The 23,308-nt window shown below is 45.1% G+C and overlaps 1 protein-coding gene across 2 annotated transcripts in view; it reads right to left on the bottom strand.

Moving 5' to 3' along the window:
* Window positions 1–23,308, bottom strand: part of STAT1 (signal transducer and activator of transcription 1) — a 1,010,933-nt gene that overhangs the window by 265,559 nt on the left and 722,066 nt on the right. For both annotated transcript variants that reach the window (XM_075829995.1, XM_075829994.1), the window contains one exon: window positions 14,794–14,846. In XM_075829995.1, the coding sequence (XP_075686110.1) occupies window positions 14,794–14,846 (53 nt within the window). The remainder of the gene's footprint in view (window positions 1–14,793; window positions 14,847–23,308) is intronic.

Raw genomic sequence — 23,308 nt, forward strand, 5'->3', positions numbered from 1 at the left:
TTCTCTCTGAAATTCATTTTAGAATTTGTACTAACACACAATTTCTTTACCTTTGGTGGCTCCTTCTACCTACAGCTCCAGGGTACGACAATGGGGGCGGCGTGCGCACCCTCCTATGCCAATCTATTCCTGGGGTTGTGGGAGAGGGATCTATTTTTCTCCGATCGGATGTCATCAGTGAACAGGGTCGTTCTTTGGACCAGGTTCATTGATGACATCTTTCTGATATGGCACGGCACCAAGGAGGAATTTAATTCCTTCATGGTGGAACTCAATTGCAATGAGTATAACATTAAATTAACATGGAGGTTAGAGTATCAGGCGGTGGATTTTCTGGATGTGCTAATTAAGCGTGACAGTAATGGGTACATACAGACAGATGTACACAGAACGGAGACGACCTCTGTAAACTCTTATTTACATGCATCTTCATCTCACCCTAGACACATGATATGTGCCATACCAACGGGACAATTTCTTCGAATGAAGTGACTTTACTCTACTGAAGAAGATTTTGAAAAACAAGCAACTATTTTGAGGCAGCGGTTATTGGACAGAGGATATAATGGAAAGAACATATGGAAAGCGTACCAAAGGGCTCATAAGACTACCCGATCCAAATTACTCCAACCTACGATTAAGAAGTCTCTACCTGTACAAACTAGGTAAGTAACGACCTACCATGATAGATGGGGGGGAAATGGTACAATGTTTATCGAAATATTGCCCTATACTGAGAACGGACCCTGTATTATCAGAACTGTTACCTTTGAGACACGCTGTTGCCTCGAGACGAGCGAGGAACCTCCGCGACACTTTGGTTCACAGCCATCACAACCCACCCAAAGTTAAACCTATTTTTGGTGCAGGCAAACCACGCTGGGGCTGTCGTCCATGTGGATGGTGTATAGCTTGTCCGAATATTACTGAAAGTAAAGAATTCTGTGACTCAACAAGGAAGATCAAATGCAGCATCACATGGCCGATCACATGCAACACCAATGGGGTGATCTATTATGCACAGTGCCCGTGCTCTAGGATCTACATTGGATTGACCACAAGGGAACTCAAGGTGAGAACAAGAGAACACGTTAACAGTATCGAGGCCGCTAGAGGAACCAAACCTAAAATGGTAGAGCTACTTAAAACTTTACCCAGACACTTTTTCCTACACCATGGATGTGATTCAAAGGGTCTACAGATTATGGGTATTGATCATGTAGAAATGGGCCTAAGGGGTGGATCTTTGATGAAAAGATTGTTACGGTTAGAGGCCCGCTGGATTTGGAAACTAAAAACTATACATCCAATGGGCCTTATTGAGATTATGGGTTTTGCGGCATTTCTAGAACTGGTGTTTGGATCTCCCATGTGGTGTTTTTAGGTGTCCTATGATGACATGATGGTTTTAATTATATAGATTATTTTTCTTCTTTTTACACAGTATTTGTAGGTCCATCTGATGATCCATGAGTCTGTCTAGAGGTTTTCGTGTGTCCACTATGAATATTTGTGTAATGATAGGGGTAGGGAAACGGACAAGTGAGCCCTAATCTACCCGCCACTCTGTCCCTGCCTACTTGCAACGACCCGCCCTAGGCGACGGGGTACAACTGGGCGGCGGGCTCAGTAAGTGCACGAGACAAAACATACAAGGGAACATAAAGCAAAGGGAAAGGGGCAGTTGCCCACGGCAACACCGTGAGCAACAGAGTGGTGAACGAGCCAAGTCAAACCAGGAGAGCACGCGGTACCAAACGCAGAGCAGAAGAGTAGTCAGAAAGCCAGGGTCAGAATGGAGCAGGATCAAATTGTTAGGAGCTGTAGCTGGGCCAGGAAACCACACGGAAAGAATCACAAGCAAGGAGGAACAGGAAAGGCAAGTATAAATAGACAGAGGGCGGGAGCTAGCTGAGTCTGGCCAGGCTGCGATAGGCTCTCCCACTCCTAAGCCTGCCAGCCTGAGTGGTGGAAGCTGGAGTCAGTCTCAGAGAGATAGACTCAGGTGAAGACTGATTACCTAAGGAAGTTAACCCCGAAGCTGTGCCTGGCAGATCCTTTACAGTACCCCCCCTTTTATGAGGGGCCACCGGACCCTTTCTAAGTGGACCTGGTTTACTGGGGAAACGAAGGTGGAACTTCCTGACCAATACCCCAGCGTGAACATCCCGGGCGGGTACCCAAGTCCTCTCCTCAGGCCCATATCCTCTCCAATGGACCAGGTACTGGAGGGAGCCTTGGACCATCTTGTTGTCCACAATCTTGGCCACCTCGAATTCCACCCCCTCAGGGGTGAGAACGGGAACAGGATTTTTCCTCGAGGGAGCCAAGGACGGGGAGCAGCGTTTAAGGAGGGAGGCATGAAACACGTCGTGTATACGAAAAGATGGGGGTAACTCCAGCCGGAAGGAGACAGGATTGAGGACTTCAATGACCTTATACGGCCCAATAAACCGGGGAGCAAACTTCTTGGACGGGACTTTAAGACGCAAGTTCCTAGATGATAACCACACCAGATCCCCGACCATAAACAAGGGGTTAGCAGAACGTTTTCTATCAGCCTGAGTTTTTTGTACGCGCTGGGACGCCTCTAGGTTCTTCTGAACCTGGGCCCAGACTGTGCACAGTTCCCGATGAACGACCTCTACCTCGGGATTGTTGGAACTACCAGGTGAAACAGAGGAGAACCGTGGATTAAACCCAAAATTATAGAAAAAGGGGGAGACCCCTGACGAGTTACTGACCCGGTTATTAAGGGAAAATTCAGCGAGGGGAATGAATGAGACCCAATCATATTGACAGTCAGAGATAAAACACCTTAAATATTGTTCTAGAGATTGATTAGTCCTCTCAGTTTGGCCATTGGTTTCAGGATGGAAAGCAGAGGAGAAGGACAGATCAATCTCCAACTTCTTACAGAAGGCTCTCCAAAACAAAGAAACAAATTGTACCCCTCTGTCCGAAACAATATTGACCGGGACCCCATGGAGACGCAGGATGTGTTTGACAAACAAGGTAGCTAACGTCTTGGCGTTGGGTAGTTTCTTGAGGGGCACAAAGTGGCACATCTTACTGAAGCGGTCTACTACCACCCACACCACCGACTTGCCTTGGGATGGAGGCAAATCGGTGATAAAATCCATGGAGATATGTGTCCAAGGTCTCTGGGGAATGGGCAACGAACGTAGTAAGCCCGCTGGTCGGGACCTGGGAGTCTTGGACCTAGCACAAACCTCACAAGCGGCGACGTAGGCCTTAACGTCTTTAGGCAAGCCAGGCCACCAATAGTTTCTGGCAATGAGGTGTTTGGTACCCAGGATGCCTGGATGACCAGATAGTGCAGAGTCATGATTTTCCCTAAGTACCCTTAGCCGGTATTGCAGGGGAACAAACAGCTTGTCCTCAGGAAGGTTCCCGGGAGCTGAACCTTGATCAGCTGCAATTTCAGAGACTAAATCAGAATCAATAGAAGAAAAGATTATACCGGGAGGCAAAATACAAGCAGGATCTTCCTCCGAAGGAGGGCTGGCCATGAAGCTACGCGACAGTGCATCGGCCTTAATATTTTTAGACCCAGCCCTATAGGTAACCAAAAAGTTGAATCTGGTAAAAAATAGCGCCCATCGAGCTTGTCTCGGGTTTAGCCTCCGGGCAGATTCTAGGAAAACCAGATTCTTGTGGTCGGTAAGGACCGTTACCTGGTGCCTAGCCCCCTCCAGGAAGTGGCGCCACTCTTCAAATGCCCACTTAATGGCTAAGAGTTCGCGGTTGCCAATATCATAGTTACTCTCAGTGGGCGAAAACTTCCTGGAGAAGTAGGCACAGGGGCGGAGATGGGTGACGGACCTGGTACCCTGGGACAAGACAGCCCCCACTCCCACCTCCGAAGCGTCAACTTCCACGATAAATGGCTCCATTTGGTTGGCCTGAACCAGCACCGGGGCCGAGATAAAGCACTTCTTAAGGACCTCAAAAGCCTGGACCGCCTCTGGAGACCAGTGGAGGAGATCAGCACCTTTGCGAGTGAGGTCCGTAAGAGGCTTAGCGATGACCGAGAAGTTAGCAATGAATCTCCTGTAATAATTAGCGAACCCCAAAAAACACTGTAACGCCTTAAGGGAGGCAGGTTGGACCCATTCTGCCACAGCCTGAACCTTGGCGGGGTCCATGCGGAATTCATGAGGAGTGAGGATTTGACCCAAAAATGGTATCTCCTGTACCCCAAACACACATTTTTCGGTTTTAGCAAACAGTTTGTTTTCCAGAAGGACCTGGAGCACCTAACTGACATGCTCAATGTGGGAGGGCCAGTCCTTGGAAAACACCAGTATGTCATCAAGGTACACTACAAGAAATATCCCCAGGTAATCTCTCAAAATCTTATTTATGAAATTCTGGAAGACCGCCGGCGCATTACACAACCCAAAGGGCATGACGAGGTATTCGAAATGACCTTCGGGCGTGTTAAACGCAGTCTTCCACTCATCCCCCTCTTTGATGCGGATAAGGTTATACGCCCCCCGTAGATCAAACTTAGAGAACCATTGGGCCCCCTGAACCTGATTAAAGAGATCAGGAATCAAAGGAAGGGGATACTGGTTCCTTACAGTGACCTTACTTATTCAGGTTACGGTAGTCAATGCATGGCCTAAGACCACCATCCTTCTTCCCTACGAAGAAGAAGCCAGCACCTACCGGAGAAGTAGAGGGGCGAATGTAACCCTTGGCCAGGCATTCCTGGTTATACTCTCTCATGGCTTCACGTTCGGGACAAGAAAGATTAAATATCCTACCCTTAGGAAGCTTAGCTCCTGGTACCAATTCGATAGCGCAATCGTATTCTCTATGAGAAGGTAACACTTCGGAGGCCTCCTTAGAGAAAACATCAGCGAAGTCCCGAACAAACTCAGGTAGCGTGTTCACCTCCTCAGGGGGAGAAATAGAATTAACAGAAAAACATGACGTCAAACATTCATTACCCCATTTGGTAAGCTCCCCAGTATTCCAGTCAAACGTGGGATTATGCAACTGCAACCAGGGAAGGCCTAAAACCAAATCGGACGATAATCCCTGCATCAACAGTACAGAGCACTGCTCCAAATGCATGGAGCCAACAAGGAGTTCAAAAACAGGGGTATGCTGTGTAAAATAACCATTAGCAAGAGGAGTGGAGTCGATACCCACTACCGGGACAGGTTTAGGCAAATCAATCAAAGGCATAGCAAGAGACATAGCAAATTCCACAGACATGATATTAGCAGAGGACCCTGAATCCACGAAGGCGCTGCCGGTAGCAGACCTACCACCAAAAGAGACCTGAAAGGGAAGCAAGATCTTATTATGTTTCATATTTACGGGAAATACCTGTGCGCCCAAGTGACCTCCCCGATGATCACTTAGGCGCGGAAGTTCTCCGGCTGCATTCTTACGCTTAGGACAGTTGTTCACTTGATGCTTGTCATCCCCACAGTAGAAGCAGAGACCATTCTTCCTGCGGAAATCTCTACATTGTTGGGGGGACACGAAGGCCCCGAGTTGCATAGGTACCTCTGAGTCTTCCGGGGAAGAACGAAGCAAAGGACCCTCGGGAGGCATCATGGGGGAGTCGGAGGAGAAAACACATAAACGTTCGCGTTGTCGTTCCCTGAGACGTCGGTCAAATCGTACCGCTAAAGCCATAACCTGGTCTAGGGAGTCAGAAGAGGGATAGCTAACTAGCAGGTCTTTCAGGGCATTCGACAGACCCAACCTAAACTGGCACCTTAAGGCAGGGTCATTCCACCGAGAAGCTACGCACCACTTCCTAAAGTCAGAACAATACTCCTCAACAGGTCTCTTACCCTGACGTAAGGTCACCAGCTGACTCTCGGCAAAGGCAGTCTTGTCAGTCTCGTCATAGATGAGTCCGAGAGCAGAAAAGAAAAGATCAACGGAGGAAAGTTCAGGGGCGTCAGGAGCCAAGGAGAAGGCCCATTCTTGGGGCCCGTCCTGGAGCCGGGACATAATTATACCCACTCGCTGGCTCTCAGAACCTGAGGAGTGGGGCTTTAAGCGAAAGTAAAGCCTGCAACTCTCCCGAAAGGAGAGAAAAGCCCTCCGGTCCCCTGAGAACCGGTCGGGCAACTTGAGGTGGGGTTCAGGAGTAGAGGTGAGGGGAACTACCAAGGTAGCCTCAGGCTGGTTGACCTTCTGAGCCAGGGCCTGGACCTGTAGGGAGAGACCCTGCATTTGCTGAGCCAGGGTCTCAAGGGGGTCCATAGTAGTGTCAGGGACCAGGGTAGACTAGGTATATGGGCTTGTGATTATGTAATGATAGGGGTAGGGAAACGGACAAGTGAGCCCTAATCTACCCGCCACTCTGTCCCTGCCTACTTGCAACGACCCGCCCTAGGCGACGGGGTACAACTGGGCGGCGGTCCCTATGCTCAGTAAGTGAACGAGACAAAACATACAAGGGAACATAAAGCAAAGGGAAAGGGGCAGTTGCCCACGGCAACACCGTGAGCAACAGAGTGGTGAACGAGCCAAGTCAAACCAGGAGAGCACGAGGTACCAAACGCAGAGCAGAAGAGTAGTCAGAAAGCCAGGGTCAGAATGGAGCAGGATCAAATTGTTAGGAGCTGTAGCTGGGCCAGGAAACCACACGGAAAGAATCACAAGCAAGGAGGAACAGGAAAGGCAGGTATAAATAGACAGAGGGCGGGAGCTAGCTGAGTCTGGCCAGGCTGCGATAGGCTCTCCCACTCCTAAGCCTGCCAGCCTGAGTGGTGGAAGCTGGAGTCAGTCTCAGAGAGATAGACTCAGGTGAAGACTGATTACCTAAGGAAGTTAACCCCGAAGCTGTGCCTGGCAGATCCTTTACAGTACCCCCCCTTTTATGAGGGGCCACCGGACCCTTTCTAAGTGGACCTGGTTTACTGGGGAAACGAAGGTGGAACTTCCTGACCAATACCCCAGCGTGAACATCCCGGGCGGGTACCCAAGTCCTCTCCTCAGGCCCATATCCTCTCCAATGGACCAGGTACTGGAGGGAGCCTTGGACCATCTTGTTGTCCACAATCTTGGCCACCTCGAATTCCACCCCCTCAGGGGTGAGAACGGGAACAGGATTTTTCCTCGAGGGAGCCAAGGACGGGGAGCAGCGTTTAAGGAGGGAGGCATGAAACACGTCGTGTATACGAAAAGATGGGGGTAACTCCAGCCGGAAGGAGACAGGATTGAGGACTTCAATGACCTTATACGGCCCAATAAACCGGGGAGCAAACTTCTTGGACGGGACTTTAAGACGCAAGTTCCTAGATGATAACCACACCAGATCCCCGACCATAAACAAGGGGTTAGCAGAACGTTTTCTATCAGCCTGAGTTTTTTGTACGCGCTGGGACGCCTCTAGGTTCTTCTGAACCTGGGCCCAGACTGTGCACAGTTCCCGATGAACGACCTCTACCTCGGGATTGTTGGAACTACCAGGTGAAACAGAGGAGAACCGTGGATTAAACCCAAAATTATAGAAAAAGGGGGAGACCCCTGACGAGTTACTGACCCGGTTATTAAGGGAAAATTCAGCGAGGGGAATGAATGAGACCCAATCATATTGACAGTCAGAGATAAAACACCTTAAATATTGTTCTAGAGATTGATTAGTCCTCTCAGTTTGGCCATTGGTTTCAGGATGGAAAGCAGAGGAGAAGGACAGATCAATCTCCAACTTCTTACAGAAGGCTCTCCAAAACAAAGAAACAAATTGTACCCCTCTGTCCGAAACAATATTGACCGGGACCCCATGGAGACGCAGGATGTGTTTGACAAACAAGGTAGCTAACGTCTTGGCGTTGGGTAGTTTCTTGAGGGGCACAAAGTGGCACATCTTACTGAAGCGGTCTACTACCACCCACACCACCGACTTGCCTTGGGATGGAGGCAAATCGGTGATAAAATCCATGGAGATATGTGTCCAAGGTCTCTGGGGAATGGGCAACGAACGTAGTAAGCCCGCTGGTCGGGACCTGGGAGTCTTGGACCTAGCACAAACCTCACAAGCGGCGACGTAGGCCTTAACGTCTTTAGGCAAGCCAGGCCACCAATAGTTTCTGGCAATGAGGTGTTTGGTACCCAGGATGCCTGGATGACCAGATAGTGCAGAGTCATGATTTTCCCTAAGTACCCTTAGCCGGTATTGCAGGGGAACAAACAGCTTGTCCTCAGGAAGGTTCCCGGGAGCTGAACCTTGATCAGCTGCAATTTCAGAGACTAAATCAGAATCAATAGAAGAAAAGATTATACCGGGAGGCAAAATACAAGCAGGATCTTCCTCCGAAGGAGGGCTGGCCATGAAGCTACGCGACAGTGCATCGGCCTTAATATTTTTAGACCCAGCCCTATAGGTAACCAAAAAGTTGAATCTGGTAAAAAATAGCGCCCATCGAGCTTGTCTCGGGTTTAGCCTCCGGGCAGATTCTAGGAAAACCAGATTCTTGTGGTCGGTAAGGACCGTTACCTGGTGCCTAGCCCCCTCCAGGAAGTGGCGCCACTCTTCAAATGCCCACTTAATGGCTAAGAGTTCGCGGTTGCCAATATCATAGTTACTCTCAGTGGGCGAAAACTTCCTGGAGAAGTAGGCACAGGGGCGGAGATGGGTGACGGACCTGGTACCCTGGGACAAGACAGCCCCCACTCCCACCTCCGAAGCGTCAACTTCCACGATAAATGGCTCCATTTGGTTGGCCTGAACCAGCACCGGGGCCGAGATAAAGCACTTCTTAAGGACCTCAAAAGCCTGGACCGCCTCTGGAGACCAGTGGAGGAGATCAGCACCTTTGCGAGTGAGGTCCGTAAGAGGCTTAGCGATGACCGAGAAGTTAGCAATGAATCTCCTGTAATAATTAGCGAACCCCAAAAAACACTGTAACGCCTTAAGGGAGGCAGGTTGGACCCATTCTGCCACAGCCTGAACCTTGGCGGGGTCCATGCGGAATTCATGAGGAGTGAGGATTTGACCCAAAAATGGTATCTCCTGTACCCCAAACACACATTTTTCGGTTTTAGCAAACAGTTTGTTTTCCAGAAGGACCTGGAGCACCTAACTGACATGCTCAATGTGGGAGGGCCAGTCCTTGGAAAACACCAGTATGTCATCAAGGTACACTACAAGAAATATCCCCAGGTAATCTCTCAAAATCTTATTTATGAAATTCTGGAAGACCGCCGGCGCATTACACAACCCAAAGGGCATGACGAGGTATTCGAAATGACCTTCGGGCGTGTTAAACGCAGTCTTCCACTCATCCCCCTCTTTGATGCGGATAAGGTTATACGCCCCCCGTAGATCAAACTTAGAGAACCATTGGGCCCCCTGAACCTGATTAAAGAGATCAGGAATCAAAGGAAGGGGATACTGGTTCCTTACAGTGACCTTACTTATTCAGGTTACGGTAGTCAATGCATGGCCTAAGACCACCATCCTTCTTCCCTACGAAGAAGAAGCCAGCACCTACCGGAGAAGTAGAGGGGCGAATGTAACCCTTGGCCAGGCATTCCTGGTTATACTCTCTCATGGCTTCACGTTCGGGACAAGAAAGATTAAATATCCTACCCTTAGGAAGCTTAGCTCCTGGTACCAATTCGATAGCGCAATCGTATTCTCTATGAGAAGGTAACACTTCGGAGGCCTCCTTAGAGAAAACATCAGCGAAGTCCCGAACAAACTCAGGTAGCGTGTTCACCTCCTCAGGGGGAGAAATAGAATTAACAGAAAAACATGACGTCAAACATTCATTACCCCATTTGGTAAGCTCCCCAGTATTCCAGTCAAACGTGGGATTATGCAACTGCAACCAGGGAAGGCCTAAAACCAAATCGGACGATAATCCCTGCATCAACAGTACAGAGCACTGCTCCAAATGCATGGAGCCAACAAGGAGTTCAAAAACATGGGTATGCTGTGTAAAATAACCATTAGCAAGAGGAGTGGAGTCGATACCCACTACCGGGACAGGTTTAGGCAAATCAATCAAAGGCATAGCAAGAGACATAGCAAATTCCACAGACATGATATTAGCAGAGGACCCTGAATCCACGAAGGCGCTGCCGGTAGCAGACCTACCACCAAAAGAGACCTGAAAGGGAAGCAAGATCTTATTATGTTTCATATTTACGGGAAATACCTGTGCGCCCAAGTGACCTCCCCGATGATCACTTAGGCGCGGAAGTTCTCCGGCTGCATTCTTACGCTTAGGACAGTTGTTCACTTGATGCTTGTCATCCCCACAGTAGAAGCAGAGACCATTCTTCCTGCGGAAATCTCTACATTGTTGGGGGGACACGAAGGCCCCGAGTTGCATAGGTACCTCTGAGTCTTCCGGGGAAGAACGAAGCAAAGGACCCTCGGGAGGCATCATGGGGGAGTCGGAGGAGAAAACACATAAACGTTCGCGTTGTCGTTCCCTGAGACGTCGGTCAAATCGTACCGCTAAAGCCATAACCTGGTCTAGGGAGTCAGAAGAGGGATAGCTAACTAGCAGGTCTTTCAGGGCATTCGACAGACCCAACCTAAACTGGCACCTTAAGGCAGGGTCATTCCACCGAGAAGCTACGCACCACTTCCTAAAGTCAGAACAATACTCCTCAACAGGTCTCTTACCCTGACGTAAGGTCACCAGCTGACTCTCGGCAAAGGCAGTCTTGTCAGTCTCGTCATAGATGAGTCCGAGAGCAGAAAAGAAAAGATCAACGGAGGAAAGTTCAGGGGCGTCAGGAGCCAAGGAGAAGGCCCATTCTTGGGGCCCGTCCTGGAGCCGGGACATAATTATACCCACTCGCTGGCTCTCAGAACCTGAGGAGTGGGGCTTTAAGCGAAAGTAAAGCCTGCAACTCTCCCGAAAGGAGAGAAAAGCCCTCCGGTCCCCTGAGAACCGGTCGGGCAACTTGAGGTGGGGTTCAGGAGTAGAGGTGAGGGGAACTACCAAGGTAGCCTCAGGCTGGTTGACCTTCTGAGCCAGGGCCTGGACCTGTAGGGAGAGACCCTGCATTTGCTGAGCCAGGGTCTCAAGGGGGTCCATAGTAGTGTCAGGGACCAGGGTAGACTAGGTATATGGGCTTGTGATTATGTAATGATAGGGGTAGGGAAACGGACAAGTGAGCCCTAATCTACCCGCCACTCTGTCCCTGCCTACTTGCAACGACCCGCCCTAGGCGACGGGGTACAACTGGGCGGCGGTCCCTATGCTCAGTAAGTGAACGAGACAAAACATACAAGGGAACATAAAGCAAAGGGAAAGGGGCAGTTGCCCACGGCAACACCGTGAGCAACAGAGTGGTGAACGAGCCAAGTCAAACCAGGAGAGCACGAGGTACCAAACGCAGAGCAGAAGAGTAGTCAGAAAGCCAGGGTCAGAATGGAGCAGGATCAAATTGTTAGGAGCTGTAGCTGGGCCAGGAAACCACACGGAAAGAATCACAAGCAAGGAGGAACAGGAAAGGCAGGTATAAATAGACAGAGGGCGGGAGCTAGCTGAGTCTGGCCAGGCTGCGATAGGCTCTCCCACTCCTAAGCCTGCCAGCCTGAGTGGTGGAAGCTGGAGTCAGTCTCAGAGAGATAGACTCAGGTGAAGACTGATTACCTAAGGAAGTTAACCCCGAAGCTGTGCCTGGCAGATCCTTTACAATTTGCTCCAGCACTTTATTTCAGATGGATAGATGAACGTCGTACTTGGCGGCTACCACAACCCTTTTCCTCCTTTGTAATAATTTTTTATTCATTTTTCATTTTTTATTTTATATTTATATTCATTTATTCACTGAATATTTATAAATTCACATATATTTCTATATCTTTTTGTTTATTTATCACTTCGTGTACTTCACATTTTTATTCGATATTTATATTTTTCGTCTATTTACATGTTTTGAGACCTATATATATATATTTTTTTTTCACACACATATTTATATATACACATATATATTTGTTCTATATTTCTCATATTTATTATCTGGTAGTATTTATTCATTATTTATCGTTTTATTTACACAATATTTTCCATCATTTATGTGTTTAAATTGGTATATATGTGTATGGCATATTAATTATATGAGGTATATTGCACTTACACTTTATTGTTATGTGTCACGTTAGATCATTATTATTTTATTGATTTTATGTACCATTCTTGTGGATACATTCTTTATATTTTTATTTATTTTTTCACATTTATATTTGTATTTGTTTGCATACACTATTTTTGTCACATTTGGTTCACATTATTATTATTGTTACACGCTCTTATACGCACACATAATGATGAAAGAAGGGCAAGGACATTATATGTTCTCCTCTCTCTTTTATAGAGCCTTATGGTTCTCATATATTTGATTTATTATTGTGTTTTACATATGTCTGTCCACTATTTACCACAATGAAGGTGCGTATATGTGTGTGTGTATGTATATATATATATATATATATACATATACACATACACGTGTGTGTGTGTGTGTGTGTGTGTGTGTGTGTGTGTGTGTGTGTGTGTGTGTGTGTGTATATATATATGTATATGTATACGTATATTGTATATTTTTTATACTTGTTATAATTACCTTCATTATTTATTTATTTCTATTATGTATTATCATATTTTTTATATTTTTTCCAAAAAGTTTTATTAGTTTCATGTGCGTTTTTTCATGTGCGTTTTTCATGTAAAAAAAATGTTGAATTGTTTTTTTTTTCATATTGTACGTCTAATACATGCTTTATGCAATTTATGTAACAATATATTGTCATTGAATAGGGAAAGGATAGGGAAAGATTACTCTGATCATTTGATATTATTGTACTGATGCATATATATTCCATGATGTGTTACGATACTTGTCTCTGTTTGTATATTTTTGAATCAACTATTGGTGTGATATAATATATTTTAGCACTCCCATCGAATCAACTTTATACATATATGCTGGTCACGTGTATCGGAGTGGTGTTCACGCATGCGCACACCACAGGAATGCTTTTGAGCACTATGGTGTGTTATATGCATGACACTTGGGGCATTTCTTTGTCGGCCTCGTACTTTTTGTTTTGCTACGGATGTGTCACATCCCTTTCATCAGCTGTGACTGATGAAATTGGTTAGCTGATCACACTTGTGATTGGTGGCTGGTCACATAAATACCTCCCTCAGACTCTCTGGTACCACCCCCAGACGAAGGCTCTCAGCCGAAACGTACGTCGGTTGTGACGCCAGACAGCACAAATCTATGGGTAAGTTGCTTATACTATATATCCACATATACTTTTTATGTAACCATTTGTTTGGGTCTGGTGCGGACTGCATCTTTGCCCTCAAATGATTACTCAAACCTGGGACTTTGCATATTATTTAGAACACATTACATGTCTCCTGGGTTTATATATTGTATACACTATGTAGAGCACTGAATGTGCTTTCATGGTTGCAGTTACTCCAAGCCTTACTCATGATACTTCCAAAACACATATGTTTATTTATCCAACTATTGTCAACTGTCTGGCCTCATCTGTTTCACACTGTGGTAATCATCTTTGATTTTAATGTGTGTGTTTTTTATATTTTGTACCAATAAAATGATATATTTTATCAGTATAAGCATGGTTTTGACTCTATTTTTAGGTTTTCATTCTTATTATTTTTTTAGTCCAACTAGGGAACTTTAGTATGTGATCTTTAGATTGCTGCTATAATGCTTTGGTACACTTGTTTAAAACTGACAGCCAATCTAATAGGGCGTGCCTCCGGCACGTCCTAATAGGCATATGCCCAGGACACACCTGGGGGCCTTTATCAGGCCCCCGGCTGCCATGGCACTCCATTGGAGGCCTGCGATTGCATTTACGGGTCGCCAAAGGGTGAAAGAGGAAGCTTACTCCCTCTGCAAAATGATTTAAATTCTGCCGTCGCTATTGACCGCAGCATTTAACGGGTTAAACCGCCGTGATCTAAGTAAACTGTGGTCGCGGCCATTGGAGCAGGAGCTCGGCTGTCATTAGACACCCGTGCAGGACTTAGATTGGGACGCCATGAAAAGGCGACGACCTAGCCTAAGGCCCCTTAGTGACTGCTGTGAAAAGGAGTATTTGTGGTCACTAAGGGGTTAAGACCCACAAACAAGCAAAAACTGAAGACAGCTGCAGTAAAGGCGTGGCAAAGCATCACAAAGGAGGAAACCCAGCGTTTGGTAATGTCCAAACTTCAGGCAGTCATTGCCTGCAAAGGATTCTCTGCAAAGTATTTAAAAAAAAAACACATTTTATTTATGGTAATGTTAAATTGTCCAATTACTTTTGAGCCCCTGAAATGAAGGTACACTGCAAAAATTGTTCAGGAATGGATTTAGGAATATGAAAAAGATTTCATGGTGTTGATTTGCGCTAAAAAAATCATCAGATGTCAATCCGATCGAGCATCTGTGGGATGTGCTGGATAGTCAGGACATAAAGGATCCGCTGCTAAGGTCTTGGTGCCAGATGCCACAGGACACCCTCAGAGGTACTGTGGAGTCCATGAGTCAGAGCTGTTTTGGCGACAAGAGGGGTACCTGCACTACATTAGGCAGGTTGTTTTAATGTTATGGCTTATAACTGTATATACAATGAACGCAAAAACATTCCTAAGAAAGAAGATACAACAGCAATTCTTTCACAAAATGAAAGTATAAATGATCAAAATACAAGCGCAATAAGTGTACTTATGTAAACATTTTATATAAAAGACATCTCATAAATAATTTTGAATTGTTCATATTTTTATATTTTACCTTGCAGAATCTAGTCCATGGAATAAAATCATCTGTACAGTTCATGTTTGGACCTGCAGATCAAAGAGCATAAAACAATAATGGTGTAATTATTTAACGTATAAAAATTACACACATATAAAGGAGTTAAACAAATGATCATATATAATAAATTGGTTGGTTATTAGTTCTGTTTTAACTATGGCGGTATTCGCATGTGCCGTTATTCACCGGTAGTTTGCTGTGTGGATAAAAAAACACACAGAAAAATCGAGTGCATTATACCATAATTGAAAAACTGCAATAATTTGCGATAAATACATTTTGTTAACAAAAATGAAAGGAGAGGAAACAAGACTGTATTTCACACTTCCCTTTTTTTAACTTTGTTTTTTTATTGAATTTTAAAAGAAGTACATACAAAAAACAATACCAACACCTACAAACCATCCAGAGAACGGGGCGCAACAAACAAAAGTAAGACGCAGAAGTCATACAGTGCCATTGGAAAGTCTAGATCACGCAATTGTTAAGAGATCACATTACAAAAATGTTCTAGACTTTAGATTAGCCATTTGTTCCACAGTCTCGATGCATGAAGAGTGAAAGAAACAGAAGCGATTAGAGTATTTTAATGGTAACATTGACTATTCACTTTCACCTGAGAAAGAGGGGGAAATAGAGGACTTCCATTATAGAGAAATGGCCATAATAGTGTCTATAAATATGTGATGGGATAGAAATCCTCTAAATGCAAGTCTAAAATAGCCAGAGCAGGGCTAGGCTAAACTGTTGTTCAATTCATTTCCAAGATGAAATTAAAAACCATGTTCCTTAAGATCAAAAGATTTGGGCAAGACTACCACATGTGCAAAAATGAACTAGTTAGGCAAAAACCTCTCCAGCAGGATCTAGATCTATTATGTGACATGTGGGCAAACCTTGTTGGGGTCAAATGACATCTAAGATGAATCTTCCTCATTTGTTCAACATGGTTAATACATTTAGAATTTTTAAGCGTTCAGTTTGCTGCTTTGACCCATTGGTCTGTTGAGAAGGAAGTTCCCAGTTCCCCCTCCCATTTCAACATATAATTAGGTTTTTTGCACCTTGACTTATGTTCAGTAGTAAATCATAACTAAAAGTCAGCCCCTTTGGATAGCTGGGCCATCCAAGAAAATATTCATAAAAAATAAGTTTATTTCGTTTTATAAGGCTTAGGCCCTGTTCACATCTGTGTTCAAGGCTCAGTTAGGTGCCTCCTTTGCAGATCCTAAAAATACTGGACACAATAGCGCAGAATTATCTAGTGATAAATATACCCACTTATATATACAAACATATTTCGTCCACTAAAATATTGCGTCAAACAGAGACATTTGGGGAAGTATCAGTAAACTCTGCACCTAAATATGCAGCTGCCAATAACTGCTTAAAGAGGCTCTGTCACCAGATTTTGCAACCCCTATCTGCTATTGCAGCAGATAGGCGCTGCAATGTAGATTACAGTAACGTTTTTATTTTTAAAAAACGAGCATTTTTGGCCAAGTTATGACCATTTTCGTATTTATGCAAATGAGGCTTGCAAAAGTACAACTGGGCGTGTTGAAAAGTAAAAGTACAAGTGGGCGTGTATTATGTGCGTACATCGGGGCGTGTTTACTACTTTTACTAGCTGGGCTTTCTGATGAGAAGTATCATCCACTTCTCTTCAGAACGCCCAGCTTCTGGCAGTGCAGATCTGTGACGTCACTCACAGGTCCTGCATCGTGTCGGCACCAGAGGCTACAGTTGATTCTGCAGCAGCATCAGCATTTGCAGGTAAGTAGCTACATCGACTTACCTGCAAACGCCGATGCTGCTGCAGAATCATCTGTAGCCTCTGGTGTCGATGTGTCCTCGCTCGTCCGACACGATGCAGGACCTGTGAGTGACGACACAGCGTGATCTCTGGAGAACACGGCTGTGTCTGCACTGCCAGAAGCTGGGCGTTGTGAAGAGAAGTGGATGATACTTCTATGCACAACGCCCAGCTAGTAAAAGTAGTAAACACGCCCCGATGTACGCACGTAATACACGCCCAGTTGTACTTTTACTTTTCAACACGCCCAGTTGTACTTTTGCAAGCCTCATTTGCATAAATACGAAAATGGTCATAACTTGGCCAAAAATGCTCGTTTTTTAAAAATAAAAACGTTACTGTAATCTACATTGCAGCGCCTATCTGCTGCAATAGCAGATAGGGGTTGCAAAATCTGGTGACAGAGCCTCTTTAAATGAAAAACAAGGAAGAACCATTTCTTCAAGCCGAAACCATAAATGATCTTCAGGAGAGTTCCAACAGGAACATAATTGATCTGAAACAGCGCTACATTATAGGCTGCCACATCTGGAACCCCTAACCCTCTATTCTTTAATATAGAACATGTTTTGCCACTTTAGCTCTCTTATTCCAAATAAAGTTAAAGGAACAGTGTCATCACCCCAAAAAAATTTCATATGTTCAAGATGTTAGTTCTTTATTAAAAACGTTTATATTTATTTGTGTGTTTGTGTTTTACTTTTTCTTATTTTTACACTTTTTCTTCCCTATGGGGGCTGCCATTTTTTGTTCCATTTCTGTCTGTGTCGATTAACGACACAAACAGACATGGAATACGGCAGCCACAGTCCCATAGGGACTGCGAACGGCTCCCGTCCCATTGACTTCAGTGTACGGCGTCTGTGTGGGAACTGCGCATGCGCCGCTCCCACACAGTCCAATTCGAAATTGGCGCCGTCCGGCGCCATTTTCCTGTGGACCGGAAGTCGCGGCCGGACAGTAAGATTACTACTTCCGGTCGTGGCTTCCGGATTTGTGCACTTGGACCAGCGGCAGCAAACGGAGCGGACGGGCCGGAGGGAGCCGCGGCGGCAGGAGCAGGTAAGAGATTTCAATGTATGTTCGTGTTTGTGTGTGTTTACTACTGTATGTAAACCTACTACACTGTGTGTTAGCTCAAAAAATGGCGACACACAGTGTAGGAGGTTACACCGTTCAAACCCCTCGTTTATCCCGGCACTAGCCAGGATAAAGGAGGGGGGGATGCTGAGAGCTCACTAGAGCGAGGGCTTTTAACCCAATGTTGCAATGCTGCAATTTTGGGAATAGCTCCATCTAGTGACCAAAAATGGGTAGTATTATAAATTAGAATTAATTTATAATATTTCCTGACTATTTCCTGACTCGTGAAAAAAATAAAAAAATTTGAACAATGTTTAATCACCCACACACTAAATGTTTAATTTTTTTTTAAAAAACATGTTTTTCTGGCAACACATTCCCTTTAAGGAATGAAGAAGTCTGGATTTGTGCCACTATGGAGGAAGTGATAAGAAAAAATTTATGTAACTTACCTTCTGCAAAACATCCTGTAAATTCTAGATAACTTGTCAATTCTGCATACATAAAGCAAAGACTAGAGGGTACAGAAGAAAAACTTGTCTCGTCCCATAAATAACTTACTGCTGCAGACAGTTTCACCATCCTCACAGAGCCTCATTTCCCAAATCTGACATGTCTCACTTTATGTGGTTAGAATTTAGAATTGCTTGGATAAGTAAAGGTAGTACAGATATAGTTTTGTGGTGACACAATGTACTTTATGTTAGTGGTAACATTTGGTCAGTACGTTCATTGTTTACATTCAGTGTTTATTTGTGAAAAATACTAAAACTAGAGAAAAAATTGAAAAACTAAGATTTTTTTCTAAATTTGAATTTATTTGCTTGTGAGACAGATAGGAAAACCACACAAAATAGTTACTTACTGACATTTCCCAAAGGTCTATTTTATGTTGGAATATTTTTTTGAACATCCTTTTATTTTTTTAGAATGTTACAAGGCTTAAAACGTTAGCAGCAATTTTTCACATTTTCAAGAACATTTCCAAAACCTATTTTTTTTAGGAACCAATTCAGTTCTGATGTGGCTTTGAGGGGTCTATTTGTGAGAAACCCCCATAAATTACCCCATTATAAAAACTGTACCCCTTAACCCATTATCAACTTCCACCGTATATATACGGCGCTGCCTGGCAGGGGTTCCAGCAAAGCGCAGTACTGACACGTCGTGGTGATAGTAATGGCTGTATCGGCTAGGACCAGAGCTAGCCTCTGATGCGGCTGATTAACCCCTCAGAGGCTGGACTCAATAGAGATCGCAGCATCTGAGGGGTTTTTAGCCACCGGCACCCCAGCAACGTGATCGCTGAGTTGCCGGTGACTGCAATGGCAACCGGAGGCCTAATACTGGTCTCCCGGTCTGCCCGATACCCGCCATTAACCCCTTAGATGCAGCAATCGAATGTGATTGCTGCATCTCAGTGGTTTTTAGCAAATTGGCAGCCGTGCAATGCGATCGCAGGGCTGCAGACTGCTACTATGGCAACAGGAGGTCTAACAATGGCCCCCTGGTCTGCCATTACGGAAGCTGATTAGGCCCTGCCCGGAGGTGGAGCTTGCTATCAGTGAACGACTGACAGTTCTAATATATTGTACTACATAGTTAGTGCAATGTATTAGCAAAGCAATCAAACAGTTGGACCCTCAAGTCCCCTAGTGGGACTAAAAAAAACAAAAAGTGTAAAAAAAAGTGCTATAAATTTGGTATCGCCGGAATCGTACTGACCCGCAGATTAAAAATAACATGTAATTTATAACACGTGGAGAACACTGTATAAAAAAAACAAAAAAACGATGCCAGAACTGCTGATTTTTGGTCACCTTGCCTCCCAAAAAAAAGGATAAGAAGCGATCAAAAAGTCGCATGTACCCCAAAATGCTACAAAAAAAAACTACAGATCGACTCACAAAAAAACAGCCCTCATACCACTACGTCTATGAAAAATTAAAATAAGTTAAGACTTCCATTCAGGAAAGAAAAATATACAGTTGTGCAGGCCCGAGGGGAACATTTCTTCTGTATTAAGCGGCAATTTATCAAGGCCCTGAAATTATGGCACCAGGAAGGGTAGGGTTCAAACATATCTGCTGGAAGTGAGCGTGCCCGTATTATACCAGGACCACACTTTGCCAGCAAAATTCCCCAAACTGCAAAGGTGTAGAGTGTGTACCATAAGGTTGATAAGAAAGGACACCATCTATCAGTGTGACACTTGTCTGTGCAGAAAGGATTGCTTCACAGCGTAACAAATATCTATGGATTATTTTATTGTTTTTTTTCTACCCCATTATTATACCACCAGACTATGGCCCTGATCTACTCTGCCCAGTTTACATGTACCCCCACATTATAAACTAAAATACCAGTAAAACTCTAAACAAAACTATTACAAAGCAAAATCCACACTCCAAAAGCCAAATTGCGCTCCCTCCCTTCTGAACCCTACAGCGTGCCCAAACATATATGACATTGCCAAACCAGGAAGAACCCTTTTAACAATTTTTGGGGTGTGTGTCTCCAGTAGCACAAGCTGGGTATGACATTTAAGGAAAATTGATTGCAATTTTTACTTTGCACCATCCGCAGTGCATTCATTTATGGAAAAGACCTGTGGGGGGAAAATGCTCACTACACCCCTGAATAAATGCCTTAAGGGGTGTAGTTTCCAAAATGGGGTCACTTCTCAGGGGTTTCTTTTATTATTTCACATCGGAGCCTCTGCAATTGTGAAACAATACTTTGTAAGTCACCAAACTAGGCCTCAATTTCGCATGGTACTCTTTCACTCCTGAGCCCTGTCGATCATCCAGGCCAAAGATTAGGGCCACACGTAGGGTGTTTCTAAAACCGGGAAACACAGCATAATAATTAGAGAGCTGTCTTTTCATGGTGGCACAAGCTGGGCACCACATATTGACATATCTATGGAAAATATCCAATTTTCACTCTGCAATATCGAATGCACACTAATTTCTACAAAACACCTGCGGGGTTAACATTAGTTTCCAAAATGGTGTCACTTCTGGGGGGTTTCCGCTGTTTAGGTTCCACAGGCGCCCAGAAACCAATCCAGCAAAATCTGTACTCCAAAAGCCAAATGGCGCTCCTTCCTGTAGCGTCCATGGCCGCGGGCCATCGGGTTTACTCACCTCCCGACGCCCGCAGCCATGGATCCGTGAGCGCTGCTCCCCATCTCCTTCCTAGGAGACGCCAGCGCTCACTTCCGCTCCATTCGGCTGTGTCCCGTAGGGTGCGCGCGCACGCTCGTGCCCGGCCTTAAAGAGCCAGCGCACGCAAATAGGAAGTAGTCATCATCATCAACTGCCACGATTTCCTGGTCTATACAAAGGCCCCAGGCCTTCTAATCCTTACCTGAGCGTTGTTAGTTTTCCCAGTCTGTCTTGCAAATGGTCCCTTAGTGTTTCCCGCTCCAGTTGTTACCCGTGCCTTGTTCCCTGTTCCTGTTTCCCGTGCTGTGCCTTTAGTATCTAGTCCGCCACGTCCTGTGTCATCTGCCACGTCCGGAGGAATCCGCCCCGTCCTGTGTCATCTGCCACGTCCGGAGGAATCCGCCACGTCCTGTGTCATCTGCCACGTCCGGAGGAATCCGCCATGTCTGGCGCAACCTGCGGCACCTGTGTCATCCGCCACGTTTGGCGTTATCTGCTGCAACCATCTCCATCAGTGCCAGAGCTGCGGCCACCGTCTGGACTATCCAGGTACCCTTGTGCGGGACATTGTATTGCTGGGGTTTCCTGTTGTTTGGCCAGCTGCCTCCCTGCTACGGCAGTACGGCCTAGTGGGTCCACTAACCCGCTTCGTGACACTTCCGTTCTGAGCTCTGCCGTGTGCCCAAACAGCAGTTTATGACCACATATGTGGTATTACCGTACTCTGGAGAAATTGCTTTACAAATGTTGGGGTTCTTTTTGTCCTTTATTTGTTGAGAAAATGAAAAATTTGGAGCTAAAGCTGAGTCTTATTGAAGAAAAAGGATTGTTTTTATTTTCACTGCCCAATTCTAATAAAATTTATGAAACACCTGTGGGGTCAAAATGCTCACTACACCCCTAGATTAATTCCTCAAGGGGTGTAGTTTCCTAAATGGAGTAACTTTTTGAGCGTTTTCATTGTTTTGCCCCTCAGGTGATTTGCAAATGTGGCATGGCCTCCACAAACCATTCCTGCTAAATGTGATCTGCAAAAGCCAAATAGCGCTCTTTCCCTTCTAAGCCATGCCGTGTTTCCAAACAGCCATTTATGACCAAATGTGGGGTATTGTTTTACTCGGGAGAAATTGTGTTACAAATTTTGCATGCTTTTTCTCCTTCAGTCCTTGTGGAAATGAGAATTTTTTTTTAGCTAAACCTACATTTTCTTGGAAAAAAATTAGATTTTCATTTTCAGGGCCTAATTCCAATAATTTTTGCAAGAAACCTGTGGGGTCAAAATGCTCATAAGAATTTTTAGGTATGGGAAAAGAGGAAAAGTAGAGCACGGTGGGTTAAATGTCGCCTTCAATTGTTATATTGATACCGACTAGTGAAATAGGAGAAGGATAATACTGTGCAATGTCCCCTTTTATTGCCACATTATATGGTATTGTTGTTTAATTATTGCACAGTATGATTACGGCTTTAATCAGATTCCACTGAGTAGGAAGCCTGTTGTTGGCTTTACTACTTTGGTGGAAATGTATGAGGTAGTGCTGCAGGGGTTGTTATTTGAAGTATGAGATACCCTGCATATGCACGCCGCAAGAGGTTGTGTTCAGTCTCTGTGAACAGCTGCCTGGTCACTGAATGCGTTTTAAGCGTTGCCGCTCCAATCTTTAGGTGAGCAGCAGCGCAAAAAAAATTGAAGTTAGTTTCAGTGAGCAATTGATTGATCTTCAAGTGTGTTTGATTTATTATGTTACCAGCATTGCCGTTCCAATCCCGGCTCAAGCAACAGCTCGAACAGCAACGCGGACGAATGACACCCTATCTCAGTGAGCAGCCAGCTGGTCACCGAGTGCGTTTTGTTATATATTCTCAGCGTTGCCGCTGCGATTCTCAATTGAGCGGCAGTGCAGAGAGGGCAGCTTGCGCTGCGTTTAGGCAGACAGACAGACTGCCCATTAGTAGTGAACACTACTGATTCGTAAATTGTAAAGATTGCTGGCTATTTTCGCCTGCAAACTTTCAAATTATTAGCTGTGAGTGCCGCGACGTCATGGGCGCTCAGCAGCTCAGTGGCCTGTAGTGATATCGCCACTACGTTCGTTCATTCCAGCTGTGTCAGGAGCGAACTTGAATGCGGTAAGATTAGTTATATGTTTTCATTGAGCTAATCCTGCCCTCTGTAATCTGTAATCTTTCCCTATTATCAGAGTCGGTATGTCCCGACGTACGTTTCACTGAACTAAGTCAGCTTCTTCCGGGGGCGGGAGCATTTAGTTTCTGGTGCTTGTTATAGGCCAGAATTTGACTGACATAGATTATGGCCAATCAGCACAAGGGTGACTTGTTACAATGTTTCCTTTGTTAAGGAAGCTATGATGTGTGTCTTTGTTACAAATTGCAGTCTGACACCATTACATACAAAAGTATC

This window comes from Rhinoderma darwinii, chromosome 6 (genome assembly GCF_050947455.1).
Source record: "Rhinoderma darwinii isolate aRhiDar2 chromosome 6, aRhiDar2.hap1, whole genome shotgun sequence".
Classification (NCBI taxonomy): Eukaryota; Metazoa; Chordata; class Amphibia; order Anura; family Rhinodermatidae; genus Rhinoderma; species Rhinoderma darwinii.